Source organism: Harpia harpyja, chromosome 4, assembly GCF_026419915.1.
Source record: "Harpia harpyja isolate bHarHar1 chromosome 4, bHarHar1 primary haplotype, whole genome shotgun sequence".
Taxonomy (NCBI): domain Eukaryota; kingdom Metazoa; phylum Chordata; class Aves; order Accipitriformes; family Accipitridae; genus Harpia; species Harpia harpyja.
Window position 1 is genome coordinate 43,997,010 of NC_068943.1, and position 17,977 is coordinate 44,014,986.

A 17,977-nucleotide genomic window follows, 5' to 3' on the forward strand; every position below is an offset into this window, starting at 1 on the left:
GGCTAGCAGAACTTCCTGTCACTGTGTGCTCAAAGATTAAGCAATCTGCTGCCTAGAAATTCCACTGAGAAATATCAGGGCCAAGATCCACCCGAAACCCCAAGAAAGCAGCAGCAGGGAAGATCAGTGCTTAGTTTAAAAGCCAAGCGAAGTGCCCCTGACTCAGCACCACCGTGCCTCCTTCTACCCTGGAAGCCAAGCGCAGCAGGCAATAACCTCTTCTAGCAACTTGGTGAAGAACCCAGACATGACATTGCCTACGTTCACCTCACATTACTAATCACATAACTGTACATTTGAGCAGTCCATTACCAGATGGCTTTCAGAATTATTTTAAATGTTAGCTTGCATTTTCTTTGAATATTTAAATGTTCATGCTGGTCTGTTTTCCTTTTCTATGCAGTGCATTGATTTATGTTGCTAGATAACATACCTCCCTGCCTTGCCAAAAGCATGCATTTGGGAATGATTTCAGGGCTGCTAGTAATATTTTTTCGCTCCTTTTATTTTGTACTTTATTTTTATTAACTTTTTTGCTGGATATATTGTTAAAATAAAACTGTGTCTTGAAGAAACAAAACCAAAACCCCAACCCCCCCCCTCAGCTCTTTGCCCATCTGCTTCAGACGCTATTTTCAGAGAAGTTAGCTCTGAGGCCATGAGCAAAGCAAAAGCAGTAGATATGTACTAACATACCTACCTGAGCTTCCCCTCCCTCAGCAAATTCTTGCTTTAGGGTCATGTGTGGGAATCAGCCAGGTCCACGATGCTAACGACAAGATGCTTACGTTTAAGCAGCATGCGCTCAGCTATTCACCACTGTGCATCTCTTCTAAGCACAGAGGCATACAGTTGTGTACCTGTATGAGATGGTGGGACCAGGCGACGTGAATCATGCCTGTGTTCAAGTGTGTGAGTAATTTCTATTATGGATATGCCTTCAACGTGTCAAGATCTCCTTCGTATCTCCTTCTGCTACGTATCTCAGCAGCAGATACCAAGCACAGAAGACAAAACTAGTATTTGAACAGATGGAAGGAGGCAGATTTTCTACAAACACTGCAGTTGCTCATGTGTCCCCTGAACACATAGACACCCCGGCTTCTTCTTGCCTGCCCTCAGGGGTCAGCACTGACTTGGCCGCACAGCAGCCGCCACCAACTCCATTTAGGGAGCCCCTTAGCATGCACCAAGCCGAGACCTGGAAGGCAGCAGCTAATCCCGCCTGGTAGTTGCCCCCAGTGCAGTGCAGCACAGATTTTCATTTCCAGTCCTCAGCCAGGAACACAAAAGCACAGTCCCATCTCTCACAAACACCTCCCCATTGTACTGTGGAGGTAGACGACCACGCCAGTTCCCAGACTGGTTTGCAGCCCAGTGCTGCTATGTGCACTGCCAGGGGAGCTCCCCTTCCCCTCACACTCCCAAGCACCCACAGTACTCTCCCCACAGAAGGAGGTGGCTGGAGCACAAGGTGTAATGAAGGATCTTTCACCTTCAGCATCCTGATAATATACCGTCCATCACCATTCCCATCTGCTGGCTCAAGTGGAGGATCTGCCGATCAACATGAAATGCAGTCTGCAGAGCTGAGACTATGCAGCATGAGTGCTCCCCATGAATCACAGATGCTGGGGATATAAAACACCCAGCCACCCTTCCCAGACTCCTGCCAGCACAGACCCTCATTTGCTATATTTCTGAGCTGCTCCATGCTCCACTAGCAGAGGGGAGAAGTAATTTTACTTCAAGTGTCACCTGTGAAAGTTGCAAATGGGGACAGGAATAGATTAGCTTCTTATCTGCAACAAATAGTTAATAAAACCAGCTAGTAGCTCTGGAGAGAAGAGTCAGGTAAAGCAGTTTCCTTTCTAAACAACAGAGCAAAGTGTCTATACTATGAAGCAAGTTTCATTACAAGGTTTCTGGATGCATTTCTTTTCCCTAATCCACACAGGCAGCAAGCAAAGATGACGGTGCCTCTTCCTGAACACTTTTTAGTAAAGCCCCAAGGAGTCCGAATGCATAGGACACTCTTACACATGGAGCATTTTGGAGTTAATAATGTTCTTGTTGCACTGGTTACCTAGGTTCAGTTTGGGCTCAAACACTCCTTACTCATCAACGTGGGCACAAATAAATTTGTGACAAAAAACTATTTCCTTTTGTGTGGACCTTAGCAGAGCATCAAGTGGAGTGGGGGGGAGCAAGTTTCATTCCTCAGTGCCCCTTTGAGGAGTGGCTTTCACTTCGAATTTATACAGAAAGAGATTCCCATCAGGTAACGTTACCACCATAAAAATCAATGCAAATACGTACACTCAATATAAACTGCATTTCATTTATAAGATGAAGGAGAGAACATTTCCAAAATACAGGTGGGACACTGTAGCTCAGCAAGGGCCTCAGCCCCACCTGAACAGGGAGCCCACCACCAACGCAGGGAGCCCAACCACCACAGGCAAGGCTTGGTTTCCCTTGTCCGAGCACGTCTACGCAGAGTAGCCCAAACAATGAGTGGAAGGATGGTTAAATGCAGGGCAGAGGAAGCTTTGTACTCACCAATCCTCAGAGAATGGGGGCTGGCAGCGATCTTCATTAGCCACAGCAGAAGGAGCACCAGAGGCGCCAAGACACGGGGCATCTTCTATAAATCCTCATGGAGCCCTTTGGTGGTCTGGGCATGACATAACTCTGCAGAGAGAGAACACACGGCACCGTGAGCACCTCGGCTCTCGAACCAGCAACTCAGCAGGATGACACTGCTTTGAGCCTGCCAAGCACTTGGGACAAAGAGTCTATTTACCAAAGGAGGAGGAGGAGGAAGCTATTTACAGACTATGAATTATTCAGAAATTGGAGTCAAACTGGGCAAAGTGCTTCTAACAAAAAAATGGAAAAGAAACACAAGGAAAAATCCAAATATTTCATCTTGGCATTTTTAGCGTTTCCACAAAAACAAGTGGAAATCAATATTGAGTCACATCTCTAATGTTTCTTCCCCCCCCCCCTTTTCTTCACTCAGAGCAGCCTGCAACTTAAAATATAATACTGACTTCTGGTTTTAGGATAGGACAAAACATTTTCATACCAAAACATAATTTGAGAGATGGGAGTCAGAGACAGAGAGTCACTTTGGCCACCAAACTAGAAACAAATTCTTTGTACTGCTCCAGCCCCAATGACAGTCACCACCTCCTTCCCTCCCTGTCACGTGCAAAAGGATTCAGGACAAGACCAAGAGCAGGACCATTTTTTTCTCCTTCTACAAGGTAACACCACTCCCAACACACATAGGTCTAACTTTCAAAGTCCAAACACCGTCAAAATGAAGAGCAGTAAGTGGAGAATCCACAAAACTATCATTAGTACAGATATTGGCACTGGTTGTCCCACAGCAGATTCCCACAGCACACTTAAACAAATTTTTAACAAATGCCATTTTAAACAGATACATAGAGGGTAAATTTTACTTTATAGGAGAAATGGTTGTCCCTCAGGTTGATAAAATTATCTCCACAGGCAGCAATGTCCTTAAATGCTGACTTTGAGTATTTCATCTGTTACTTTATCTCTCCCTTCTCCAATTTTCTGGCAAACATTCTCACGCTATTCCATTTGTCTAATTCTTGGGCCAAATATTGAAGTCCTGACACAGGCAAAGTCTTTAATCTGCCTTTGAAGTTACCAGGAATTTTGTTCAAGAAAGACATAGCTTTTTACTTGCAATTTTTCAATTAAGCTATTTTTAGGTTACATTTAGACTTCCACCTTCTCATCTCAGCATGCTTCAGAGGGGCTATCCCCTTTTTATGGGCAGGGAAGGGAGGCAGAAGAAATATTGAGACGTGGCCATAGAAAAGAAGGCAACACAGGGGCTGAGCAGGGAGCCCCTGCACATTCTCACTCCCTGTAGCTTGTTCTCTTTCTGCATCACATCTCCCTTGGGAAGCTCCCACCAGCAGCCCTGCCTTCTGAGTCCCAATTCTCTCAGTTCAAGAAAATTGAGGGACCCCCATGCTCAAGTGTCCGTTGGACATTTGAAGAACATCCTGATTTCAAAAGTTGTGTGCTCAACACATTTTTAAAAAGCTGAAGCTGCCAAAAACCACCTGGAAATCATTAGCCACCTCTGAGAAGGGCAATGGCATTCTTCTCTTTTTTTTTTTTTTTTTAGTGGGAGTTAGAGAGTAATGCCTGGGGAGGAAAAGCCCTAAAAGGTTAAGCGCACGGCAAATTGGTTACTTAGAAGCGTTGGCAGCAGCAGAGACAGATTATGGAGCAACGTATCATTTGAGCACTTTGAAGCAGTTATTTCAAAACTTTCCAAGTTATTGACAAAACAGCAGGATCACGTCAAATTTACTCACACCAGTATTACAGCCCAGGCTGTGGAACTGACGCTTGCAGCACTGAAGTCGCACACAGGCACACACACATCCTCTCTCAACCCTCCTTGAGGTCTGCACCCCAAGGAGCTGCATCGCGCTTAGCATTGGCTCCAAAGCCACTCCCCAAGACTCACAGTCTTGTTTTCCTCCTTTAGGTCCCACTTCTGGCACCGCTACCCTAGGCATGCTTTCAGTGCAAAAAACATCCTGAGCAGCCCTTGCCAGCCAGCGGTGATTAACAACGAAATCTCGAGTAGCAAAGCATCTGACACGGGACCTCAGATGTGTTTGCCTTCTTTCTCCTCCACTGCCCCCTCCTGCCTGGCCAAGGCAGTCTGGAAGAGGCTACCAGAGCCGTCAGAGGGAGAGAAGGGGAGAAAGTCTCCAAACGCATCTTGAGACACGACTGAGAAAAACGGCAATTGCTCATCCCCGCTGTTTCCCCTCCATGGCCCTGCTGCATTCTGCCAGACACCGACACGTTGCCTCTTTGCTCAAAAGAGCAACTCGTCAAAAGGCGTTTGTACCAGAAACTAGCAGAAACCTTTGGCGCTTTGCACCGCACTGCCATCTTCAGCAGGGTGCCCGCGCTCCCCAGCCCGCTCGCCCTCTTCGCCCCTTTCCTGGGCAGACCCTTCCCTTCACACCGCAACTGGCCACGGCACTCGCCAAGGAGGGCGTAGGGAACGGCAGCACGTCGGGTACGGCTTGGTCCCAGGGAAAGGTGAGGCAAACACTCAGATTTGTCAGCACTTCTCACACGAAATGAGAAGGAGTAAGAGGAGCAACCACACACAGAGGTCGGAGATGCAAAAAGAGCCAGGCCTGAGAAGATGTCAGTACTAAAGCAGGTTTCGCTGCCACAGTGCTGAGCTCATTCCTCTGGTAGGGACAGTGAGAGATGACAGCCCTTGGGTACGCTCCCCACTAGCCTCCTCCTCCACCAGCATGCACTTCTCCTCCACAACGTTAGCTGCATCTGTCTAATATCATCTGGCAAGGTGTTTTAAGACCATGTCTTTGTGCAGATAAATACGATCCCACCTGCAGCAAACACTTTGTATCAGCATCTAAAAGGCAGCCACTGGGAGGGAAAAGCAGGGCAGCAGCCTAACTGTGCCTCTGGACTAGGGCAAGGAAAGGCAGACATAAAACCCCACAGTTTCCAGCCAAAGCAGTGGAGGGAAATGCCTGCCTGCCATTTGAGGAGGATGTTGGAGTTAACATCCCCGTCATTCTCTGCCAAAGCACTATGGGATAACCATGCTAAAATGGGTGGTTCTCATTTTAGACTCTGCAAAGACAAACCATCTGAGGGTAACGACTCTAGGCAAACTACGAACAGCCAAGGACTGGGAAAGGGTCCGGTGACTTTCAGCTCCAAGGGACAGACCTCAAGGCCACCTCTCCTGTTTGCAGCCTGGTTTGGTGAAGAGGCAAATCACGAGATTCCCAGAGAAGCAGCTGCCTTTGCATCACCAGCTTAGAGTTAATAGCAAAGTTAAATAATAAATACAGGGCACCCGCTGCACTCTGCTACGTGAGCGGCAGGGTTGTAATTACCTAGAACACAGAGCACAGAGGGATGCTGCGTTCACCTAACACATTACCCACTGCTAAGAACGGCTTCCCAGTACTTTGATTTTTGAGCACGAACCCAAGAAACAGCTGTCAGCAATAGAAATACACCTTGGGGTTCGCCAAACAGCAGAACTACACAGGCTCCTACGACCCCATACCCATAGACCATCTGGTTGATGGAGGTGCTTGCAAAATACCCAGGGAGTGCAACACAAGGACACTTCACTGCCATTACATCTGCACCACTGAGCAGTGGGAACAGACACTGGAATTCAAGACATAGGATGAGAGGGAAAGGAGCGAGAGGATTTTTCTTCCTAGCCTAACATCAAGGTTTCTAACTTGCAAAGGAACAAAGAGGTATTTCAGTCCTCACAGCTCTCCATCTCCCCAGTCCTCAAGTTCCTCCTGCCTCCTACTCTCTAAATTCAGGCACAAAAGTGTGGTAAACACAGTTCAAACCCCTTTGTTGTAAACTAATTTTTGCCTTGCTGAGCTAGCCATCCTCCCAACAGCTTTTCCTTACAGCTGCAAGGTGCACCTGTCTCTCTCTCATCTCCCCAGGAGAAGCCATAAAACATGCTTTCTGCCCAGGTGCAGCAATGAATCAGAGATACAACTGGGGCATCAACTCCAGTGCACTCTGAAATTCCACCCAGAGAGGGAAGGAAGATAACCTTCTTTCACGCAACACAAAGCAGAAAGCCTTAGAAGCCAAGAAAACACTTAAGAGAACATGGATATTTAGAAACTTGCTGCACCAATTCTTGTGCATGTGAAGATGACTTATCCCGGACTCATCCTCACCACAGTTTGCTGGAAATAAATCAAACCAACTTCCTTTACTGAAGTTTCCACCAAGAACATGTCAGCTTGTACATTTACAGCTCTTGCATTAATGGTTCCTCTTTATTGTACTGGCGGCGTGCTATGATAGCAAGCAAGTCTGGTTGATGGCCAGCTGTTATAAAGCAGTCTGAATCTGCTATCCCCGAAAGGAGTGGGCTGGCTAGAAAAGAGTTTCATAGGTCCTTCAGGGTGGTACGTGAATTGCTGAATAGCTGGTGGATCACGAGCTGGCCCCTGGCTTCTCTCTGCACAGCACAAGTATGTAATTCTCTTTCTGTTAAGCCCTTTTTCATCTTTAGCTCTGAAAATTCAAGAGAATAAAATAAATCGAGACTATACTGAATAGTTTTGAGCTCTCTCTGGAGATAAAAGTCTCTAAATACCAAGCAGAATTATGGACGATTTGCTTCTCAGAGGAAGCAACTTGCTTCTGAAACTACTTATACAATTTTAATGACTCTGTGAGATGGTACTTTTCTTTGTTGCTATCACCACATCTTCCGGATATTTTGAGGTTTTTGCAGAAAAATTCTTAGACAATACAGCAAAAGCCAAAAGGCAGAATAAAATGTTAAATCACAGAATAAAGCTTCTCCTGAAGCTGCCACGCCAATAGTGAAGATATCCCTGAACAAGCCACCTCTCTTCTCTCCCTCTTGTTCCCTCTGCCCAACCTGCCAAGGACACTCAAGAAATCCAGGTGCATTGCTATTTCTGTTCACACTTCCAAAGATACTGCCACCCTGCAAAATCTGTTTGCCACCTGGCCTGCCACATCTGGCCTGCCACATCTGGTCCCAGCAAGCCAGGGAGCCCTGGCAATGGGCTGCATCCCAGCAAGACAGGGCACAGCATCTCCAGCTGCACTGGCACGTTGCTCCACGGTCCAGAAGGCAGTGCCAGGACCAGGCTTTCAAAAACCCCAACGTGTGCTTTATCCTGATGCAACCTCCATTTACTTCTACTGCAAAACCCCTACGCCATCGTCTGCAAGCTCACTGAGAAACCACAAACACCCTTTAAAAATTGTCAGCAACTTCAATCTTATCCAGGCAATTGGGAGGCAGACTTTTACCCAAATGCTAGTTTGGAGGTGGCTTTGGTGTTGATGGATCTTTCTGTGCATCACCAGAAGCTTGATGAATGGTGAGAAAATGCAGCTCAAGCAAAGCTAGAGTAATCCTCACAGCTGAGACAACAAATTTAACAGCTGCAGAGCAGCAAGGAATTCTGAAAAACTGTCAGGAAATATCAACAAACAACTTAACAGAGCCTTTTTCATTCTTTCGACAAGCAAAGAGAGCTATTTCCTTTTGCAAAGCTTCATCTGCAGAGAGGCTCAAATTTAAATGGAACTGACAAGAGCAAAGGAACCTGAAAAATATTTCAACAAGTGACTGTTGCTGGGCTTGAGAAAGTGCCTGTGTGTCTCAGGGGGAGGAACTAAATTGCAAGCCTGCCCCAGGGACACAAAGATGTAAGTTCAATTAAACTAAAAAATCACGCCATTTAAAGCTACGAACAATATGTTTTCCTCTGCAAAATGCGTAATTAGCATGGGTAAATCATTACCACTAGGTATTGTTGCAGTCAAAACCTCAGTAAGACTGAGAGAAGGATCAAACATTTATAAAGAGAATGAACAGCTAGAATTACAATAGTAAAGTTTAAAAAAAAAAAAAGCAGAAAATAAGGTTTTGGATGGCATATAAACCCTTCACGCTGCAAGGCACTGGCTAACTCCCTATGTTTGAGGGTTAAAAGAATCACCCCTTGGGGCAAGCCTCCTTACACTGCTCTGGAAGCAGCTAGTACTAAAAAAGGATACTTAACAATACGAAGCACAGCTCTGTTCCAGTCTAGCAATTTCTATGTTCCTATAAAAACTATGTCTCCTTTTAGATTTCATCAGCATTAAAGAGCCTGCTTTACTTTCAGCCACCATGCCTTTCCTCTTCTCGCATTGTCCTCACAACATTCGCACTGTGGCTTGCCAGGGATGAACTCATCTGAGGTGAGAGACAGACCAGTGGTATCTCTCTTCCCCAGGTATCCGGGGGGTAAAAGGACCTCCGACTCTCCATCACACCACAGTGACTGCACAGCTCCGTGAAGGTCATTCAGTTAGCACCAGAGTAGGTGATATTCAAGAGAAGGTGATATTAGTGATAAACACCTGCTCAGCTGATACATAAAATGGATTTTTTTTTTAATTCTCCTAGCCGTCTTCTTTTATCTCTCTCTTTTTCTTTTTTCCCCTCCCCTATTCGTGACTTCCAGAAAAAGAAGCAAGAAACTTCAAGGAGAAAAGAATTCTGGAGGCAGTGAAGCAGAAGGACGAATGTATTCCTGACATTTCATATTCCTGTGGATTATTTTCTTTAACTTTCTCTCTCTACAATCCTGTGTTCTCTTGTCTCACCCTTCTCAATCCACCCCACCATTAGCAAAGCCTGATCAACTTTTCCTGTGATAGCTTAGAGATAAAAGCAATATGTACCCATTCCAATTCCTCATACAAGCTGCATATAGACTTGGCTATCTCAAAGTTAGATTTTCCCCAGCATTATCAACCACAGAGCTGTGAACACAGGGAGACTTCAGCAGTTAGTCACAGGACATCTCCATTCAATTATCCGCTCCTCCGCAGGCTTGTCACAGGACCTATCAGGCCCCCCAGGGTCAGTCAATACTTGAAAGCTTTATTGGCACGGCAAAGTGAATTACAAGTGTGAAAACCCCACCTGCCCCCTCAGAATCCTGCTTACAAAAGTCCCCTTACAGACATTGCCTTGATAGCATTAAAACTCATTTGTTGGGGCAGCTTATTTTATTCTAGGAACAGGTTTAAGCTGATTCTCTGCTAGGAAATTTTGCCAGTACAACCACACTGGCAAACCCTTTGGGCACACAAAAGGACCCAGTCTACGTGCTGCTGTCCCCTGTCTTTCTGCCTTGCTTCATAGGGCACTGCAAGGAACAGCAAAGCCTTCAAGCACTACAGCAACGAAAAAAGTCCTATGACTGAGAAAATAGACACCAAAGCGCTTAACAGGATGGACATGCACAGTACCATGAGCAAAACACCCCGATATATGAAAGCACTAGGACCATCTGACAGGGCTGTTTAGTGCAACCCTGCCTCACCCTCCCCGGCAAAGCCACCTGAGCCATGCTTCTGCAGCACGGAGCTGGGATGGACGAGCTCTGGCCAGCTTCACAGTATGACAAAGAGGACGCTGCCTTTGGCTGCCCCATCCCTCTGCCACAAGTTACTGCTCCTGGCAGCAGAATGCCATCTTTGCCTGTGCCTCAGCCCCCTCGGGTTCACAGCCCGGCATCGAAGCTTATAAGCAGTGATTTACACCACGCACAGAGCGGCTGAGCCAAGGAGATGGGGGGCACACATGCAAGGCGAGTACAGGACCAGTACCCTTCCAAAGCATCCCAGCACGACCCTCCTGAGATCATCTGCCAAAAGCCTCCCTGGCTGTGACAAATCGCTTCTCACTGGGAAAAAACAACGAAAAGAGAAAACTAAGATCATGTGGGATTTTCTCCCTCCCTGGTGCCCACAATTTATTTTTATTAACAAACAATAGCAGTTAAAAGCACTGTGGTCTCACACAGCGATGTCTGCTCTACCCACTTCAGACAGTCTTAATTGGCTTGAAGCTGTTATCTTACAGGAAAAATCACGACAAGCCTGGGGGAAGGGGAGTGTCTGTAGGTGGAAGGCGAAAGGCAGATTTTCTGCCGGCTGAGAAGGACAGCAAGCTGCCATTAAACAGGGGCCAGAGTTGTCCGCACCAGTACTGCTCCTCTGACCCAAGAGCTCTATGTCGTGACATCACCTCAACCTCTTAACCATTTTAAGTACACTGCTAATGATAATTACAAGGCTGAGGGCTGTTTACCTTGGATAAAGTTTCTGGACAGGTTTGACTCCAAATCGTCTAAAAAGAAGTAAGAAAAGCTTTGTTCACCTCCGCACACCTGGCACTCACAAAAGCCTCAGTGTACAGCCTTGCACTAGCTGTTTCTCCCATATAAAGAGGCCAGGGCTCTTGTATCAAACATTATGCCACATTCATTCAAGCAGAAGACTCCTACCCACTCTGCGGATCATCAATTCCATTAAAATACTTCTGGTGCAGGAGAGAGTGGCTAGTTTGCACTGCATACAGTATGCAGCCAAGTACAAGCAAATATTTTCGGAAGGGGAAATACAAACTGATCTCTCCAGCTGAGGTGGCATGAGGAAACTCCTAGGTGAGCAGAATCTCAATTGCTCAACAATTCTCTTCTTGCAAAGAGGCCTGTGGGACCCTGAATAAATAAAAACAGTCAGAGCCTTGGCTTCATAAAAAGCTTAAACCAGGAAAAAGAAAAAGCCTTTAAACCAACAATTGTTTTACATTAAGAAACAGATAAAAATGGCTTTTGAAATTTCAGTTCTGTTCCCATAGAGAACAAACCCAACACAGACCCGTGAACCAGGGACAAGCCACCGTATGAAATTGGGGACATCAGCTCTTTTGCAGAAAATATCCCTCGGCAACACTCCTGTCCTACAGCAAATGTGGAAACACAAAGCAAAGTAGTTCATTTCACTGGAGGGTACACACAGCCCCAAGTCAAACCATTCCTCGAAAGCAGGTGGCACAACACAAGCTCAGCCCAAATACTGCCTTCTCTTGGGTTATGTATATCGGGGTGAGAAGAGCCAAAAATAAGACTGAAGAGTCAGAGCAGGTGCAAAAGCAACCCTGGTGCCATTTCCTACTGTGCCACTGGCTCTTTTCCTGGTTTGAGGCAAGTCAGCCTCTGTGCAAGCTCTACCAAGGTCAAACATTCACCTCAGAGGGGCAGGCAAGAGACACAGACTTCATCTAGCAAATGGCTGGAGATCACTAGGCAGCCAGGTAGGAGAAAGGGCAAGCCAGGAATCTACATTTTCCCAGTGCTATGTCAGGAAAGCACACATACACGCCACACAATTTTAGCAATACTGTGTCTTTCCCTGGGCAGTGTAAGACCCAAGTACCCAGGCGGCATTAAACCTTCAGTTCTTCAAACTTGCCTATTTCTCACTAAGCTGTGATGCGAGTGCACACGCTGGAAGAAAAAACCAAGACCCCAGCTTTATAAAGTGCCAAGGACAGATTTCAGAATGAACTCCTTTAAGAAACCCTTTCCATGAGACCTCCTTACACTCAGTGTATACCCTTCCACCACAGAAAACAGCTGCTCAGAAAACCATTTTCCCGTCCTAAAAACTGAGGATTTTTCCAGTTCTGCCACACTTCTTCACAGTTCTGTTTTGATAAGTATATACACTTTTGGAAATCTGCTTTCAGCCATTTGGCTCGCAGCAGTTGAACCGTCTTCAAGCCACATGGTCTTGCAAAATACCAACTTTTTCTTTTGAAGGAGATCTTCAGGTTTTGGGTGGTTTCTGCCCCCATCCCCCCAAGACTGATATTTTCCCACAAAATTTCCTTTTATCAAAAACGCTTTGATGGAAAATTTTCAGCGCCCTCAGAAGAAAATAAATCCAACAAGCACTGACCCCTATTTGCTGTTATTGAAGAATTACTGCTACCACTGAGTCTCTTTACACATGAAGGAAGTTCTAAAATATGAATTGGATCTCTGAACATATCAGAAGTCTAGGGGGAGAAAGAGCTCTTAAATGCATCAACCTGATCTCTAGGCTACAGAAAGAAGATTAATCTATTTATTTCACTTAAAGTCTCTGGCAGATTCAAGAGGAAAAAGAAAGGAAAACAAAGAAGCCTCTACCAAATCAACCTGCAAGAAGTGGTTTATGGCCAAAAAGCTAGTTTTGCTTCTTTTTATAGCTGCCAAAACTGTAAGTGAAATAAATAGATTAATCTCCCATCTATCACGCAAAGAACATTTTGATACATACAAGCTCAAAAAGCCTGTAATTTGAGGCTAGGAGGAGGTAATTTGTGAATGGCTGAAGATGACGTTTGTAAGATGTGGTTTGTGTATTTTAATGGAGCAAGAATTTTGGGGTGTGCATTTGGAAGACAGTAAGCATATGCATTTGAAAGGAGGTGGGAAAGAGGACAGATGCCAAGCTAAGAATATGCACAAGAAAGCATAGGGGTGATAGGCTTGAGAGCAGGCAGAGGAGAAAAGTCTGCACAAGAGAGCAAGGAAACCTGCAAAACTAAAGGTATGCAAGAAAACCACGGGAGTTAGGAGATGCACATACATGCAACAACAGAGCTGCACACAACAACCAGATGCAAAAGACAGCAGCCGGAGAAATGGAGTGGCTTGTAGCAATAAATAGTCTTGCAGCAATAAATAGTCTTGCACAGGAAAGCAGAACCCAAGTCCAAACTGGTAAGTAACGTTGCATTAAAAAGGTGTTAATTTGCATGAGAGAAGGTCTTAATCCTGCTTGTAGCATAAGTGACACAAAAAAGATTTCAAACCAGAAACTTATGTGTTTGATTAACAGTTTAGCACCAGAGAGCATGCAATTAGAGGTGCAGTGCTACTGTGTTACCAAGATGAAACATCCAATTCCCAGAGGGATGGAGAAGAAGAGGCAGCTGTGGCATCTCCCCCCTGCGTGTTGTTGCAACAACACGCCAAGCAGCAGAGAAGTGAGGGGAGTCCTGGCCACATGAGAAATACCACCCAGACAAGTGCAAGTATACAGTGTTTCAAGGAGGAGGGGGGCAGAATATGCTAACCTCCCTCACTGGGTCACTGCAGAGCATGTGAGCCTGAGGGAATAGGCTTTTCATTTAATCCAATAGAGATTTTTAAAAAGAGTTCACTGGGAAATAGGTCCTCACCTTTTTGGCTCAGCAGGAGAAGCACCCTTGTAGCGGTGATGGTGAAAGGACAGAAGAGAGACAATGTTTGCCGACAAAAGGAAATTTCTTATTAGGCCTGTCAAAACATTACTGGCTGAAACACCAGAGAAATCTTCACGCACACACCCTTGGGAAAAAGCTGCTCAGCTTTTCCCATCATGACAGCACAGAAAATTCAGTAAGAGACATGACTTCTCTCCACAGTCTTGGCTCTGGCATCTCTCAGTTTCTCACCATCCTCTTCTCTATGTCTCATGTCCTTTAATGTATTTATTCTAAGGCTTGGAGACTCCTTTGCCTAACGGGGAATATGGGCACAGAGCAGCCTGCCTGATGATACAAGAAGTGCTTTTGAACAAAGCACCACTCAAGTTTCATAAGCCTCAAGATAACTGCTCTACATCTAGCTTATCCTTTGTTTCTCAAATATTTGGCCACTTTGCTTCAGACACGGCCATAACATATATGATTCCTGGACAGCTGCAGACTTCACATACAGTTTTGCCTAAGTTATTTACCATTTCTCCCTTTAGCAAGCCAAATGCCATGAGTCCTCTCACTTGCAGAGACCTTGCCCAGACAGCATCACTCCTGCAAAAGATCTAAGCAATTCTACACTAAAGGCCAGGAGAGATCTCTGGAAGTGCTGATGGGACATGCACTCCTGAATTGCCATGAAAACTAGCCTTAGGAAAGCCCTGAGTAAAAACCCCACACCCAGCAAAGAATTTCAGCATTGATTCAAATGGAGCCTGCATTTTACCATCACTGTGAAGAGTTAAGCATGGGGAACATCTCACAGACACTTAATGGGCCCTTACTCCATCCTTACCCGAGTGCAAGAATTCCCTTCCTATCTGCAGTGTGATATAAGCAGAAGAATGACGCCACAGTTGCAGACTTTATCCAATGTGCAGCAAGCAAAGATCACTTGGCTTCATTAACAAAGCATAACAGACAGGCCTACAAAGGCACAGGACATTGCCTCAGTGTGAAAAACAAATTTGTTCACAGAACAAATTCATTCTGACCACCTTACCTTTCTGTTGCTCCAAGTTAGCTATAATCAGGCTGTCTGTGCTCCTGACTTAGCAGCATTCTCAGAACTGCTCCCAGAGCACTCATCCTCATCAGCGATATCCAATTTCCAAACTGAGCAAGGAAAAACCCTTTCCGGAGTTGGCTCTTCAGTTGTTTTCATCACTGGCTTAACATCAATTCCAGTTAAATGAGGGAAGTACAAAGGGACTAAGTTATGCCCACGCTGAGCGCTCTGAAAACCCTGATCACATCATTCTTTTGCAGCTATAAGCATAAATTGTCCTCATTAACCAGCCTTAGACCAACTTTAATGTTTGCATCTTGACCTATAATCCGTCCAAAATCCAGCACCATATTCTAATGCAGCTGTTATCCTTAAGCCCAAATTCACAGCCTGTCTGACCAGATGAGCCAACAGGACTTGGACATCTGACATCCTGAATTTGCTCTTTCTGATCCAGACACTTTGGTTTGGTCTCAATATCAGAGAAAGCAAGGCACAGTTGTGCTTTCAATACCCACTGATGTGCCATCCCTAACCAACCTGGAATATGATGGCCAGTTTCCAACCAAATTTCATGGGGATGCAGACTCACAAAACTATCAGATTCTACGAGTTTCATGAAATAATAGTCTAATAGCGGAGAGGAAGAATTCTCCACAGACGGAAGGACTGCAAGTTTAGCTCAACTCCCATTAGGCACCACAGAATCCACAAGGGAAAGATGTTATGCATGCCTGAAATAGAGGGAAAAATCATCAATTAGAGCTTACTGAACTCAGCCACAAGGCATAAACTGTACGCCAGGCTGCCTTAACTCCCCAGCTCATGGGAACCACTTGGGTTTTCTCCCCCCACCCTCTGGGATTCACTTCAACTCAGATACACTCCAAGCAGAGGAAGTTTTGAGCGGTTGTGATTCAGCGCAACTCATTTTGAACCAGTTTTGAGCCCAGCAGGCTTCCAACCATTCCAGCTGCCCAGTAGCCATCAGCCCAGCTGATTGTTGCTAACTGCTGTCAAATGGCAGCCTGGCAGCCTCTGCATCTTCTCCTGCCCCCAAAAGAAAAGCTATTAATACTAAACTCCACACTACTCCTTTCCAAAAGTAGCTTAGATACTGCTGGTAGGAGAAGGACAAACACCCAGAGGGACAGATAACACTGAGCATTTTGAAGGTGAACGAAGGTGGTCACTCATCAGACCTGCAGCCTGAGCTCCTTCCCCAGCCCCACGTGGAGCAGCTCTTCCTCCCCTCCATCTCTCAGCCTGCTTTGCCAGAAGTTAAATCACTAACATTAGGGGGCCATTTTCTCTCTGCCACCCTCCAACAAATGCTGTTGCTTAAACAACAAATCCTCAAAGAGTGCAGTGAGATGGTGACCCCAGTGTGCAGATGCCGTTATTAACAGAACAAGGACAGCCTGGTGTGTGCAAATAGACCCTTAAATTAAAAACAAAACCAACTGCCATCACCTCGATTGCTTCCTGTTATACAAATAGTCCCTGCCCTGAAGACATGTCGCTTAGGAAGCTGTCTGCATCCACCACTCCGCTGTCTTCGCTCAAAAAACTATTCTACCAAAGCAGCTCTTCTGCTGAGATGACACGCAAATCGGGAAGGCTATTTCACACCTGGATTTCAGCCACTGATCTGAACGTCGTCTGCAGGGGCCCACAAGGTTCATGAGGGACTCTAATTTCACCCAGTGACGCAAGCATGCGTTGGCACAAGCGCCTGCAGAGCACAGAAGATGCGATGTGGGAGGAAGGTGGTTAGATACTGACATAACAAGACAGAAATGGTTAACCGCACAGCCCAAACTTCTGCAGTGACACCACGCAGGAGCCTGGCCAAGTGCACAGCACAAACTCCTTTTTCTTCAAGAGCCGTTTTAGGGAGGAAATGCAGCAAAGAACGATCGGTGCAGAAAGTCTTTGACACACCAAGGAAAAAAAAAAAACCCACAAACATTCTCAGCAATAAACAGTGCATAATTTCCTATTACTGAAGTGCTGGATTAACTCTGGCCCCTGAACAGCCTCAGATATAGCACCCTACAGGACCTCATCTGACAGCACTTCCAGGGAGCTGCTCATTAAGGGCTGAACAAATACAATGCCCCTTCAGATCAAGCTTCTCTCTGAAGTTGCAGTGCTTTCTCCCTCTCTCCTCACAAGCAGGCTGTACGACTCTGCAGTCACTTGAGCCTCCTAAAAACAGAGTTCATTTCTCTAGACAGTTGGTGTGGATGTTTATCCCAATGGCTCCCTCTCTGGGACCATTTCACCCATGAGTTGTGCAAGCTCAATGGCTCCCCAAGCCCAGCAGCAATCACTCAGGACAACAGGCTGCTGAAAACAGAGGCAACTCATCTGCCTGTTAGATGTGTGCCTGTCCTTTTTGCCCTGGTTCCTACCTACAACCAAGCACCCCCTTCTCCCATCGCCATGGCTACCAAAGCTGCCTTTTTGCCAGTTATCTGCCAAGCGCCCATCCCCACGGGCAGGAGAAATGAGCACCTGCCCTCTACTGCTATATAATGCAGTCCCTGGGAAGGGATCCCACTGTTCTCTCCATCTCACCTATTTATCTAAGATGGTTATGTTTTTCCCACTCCTTTGCTATGAACTTCCTTGGCCTTGTTTATCGTCAGAGCACCCCTGCAGAGGAGGGCAGTGCTCTTAGCTGACATACAGGCTGGCACATGAGGGCACACAGCAAGTCTCTGGTAGGGCACACATAGCTCCCACAAAGCCCCATGCAGTCAAATTAACATCAGGACCACTTGCACCATCAGAAAGGATGCTGAGAACAGACATAGCAAGGAAGGGCATCCTGAAGTTTAATGGGAAAAACCTGGTGCTACACAACCCTTGGGCTGTAGCAAATCAGGCAAGACTCCCAGTTTCATTGAAACACTGCCATTTCTGACTGCCATCCTCCACCACAGCCTGGGAGTGCAGTACATATCTGCAGGAGTGAGAGCAGCTCTGGGCAGCAACCTGAAATCTCTGCCCTTCAGGGCTGCTCTGTTCAGCCAAAACGATTCCTTGATCTCAACTTTGCCAGCCTCGAACACCTTCCTCCAGTCTCAGCCCAGCAGAAGGTCAGCGAGGACTGGCTGTGCACACAGGCAGGGCCCGCTGGCTCGGCGATGAGACCCATGGCTGGGGGCACAGTCCTACCCCCACACTGCCTGCAGCTTCCTGCAACACCATCAGGCCACTCTTCTGGAGAGGTGTGTATG

At 46.2% G+C, this 17,977-nt stretch overlaps 1 protein-coding gene across 3 annotated transcripts in view; it reads right to left on the reverse strand.

Annotated features, from left to right (window-relative positions):
- GRIK4 (glutamate ionotropic receptor kainate type subunit 4) overlaps positions 1-17,977 on the reverse strand; it is a 223,750-nt gene that overhangs the window by 137,842 nt on the left and 67,931 nt on the right. For 2 of the 3 annotated variants that reach the window (XM_052786486.1, XM_052786484.1), the window contains exon 2: positions 2,563-2,694. In XM_052786486.1, the coding sequence (XP_052642446.1) occupies positions 2,563-2,644 (82 nt within the window). In that variant the 5' untranslated portion in view covers positions 2,645-2,694. Of the gene's footprint in view, positions 1-2,562; positions 2,695-17,977 lie in introns of those variants that run through there. The other variant, XM_052786485.1, reaches the window with a different exon arrangement.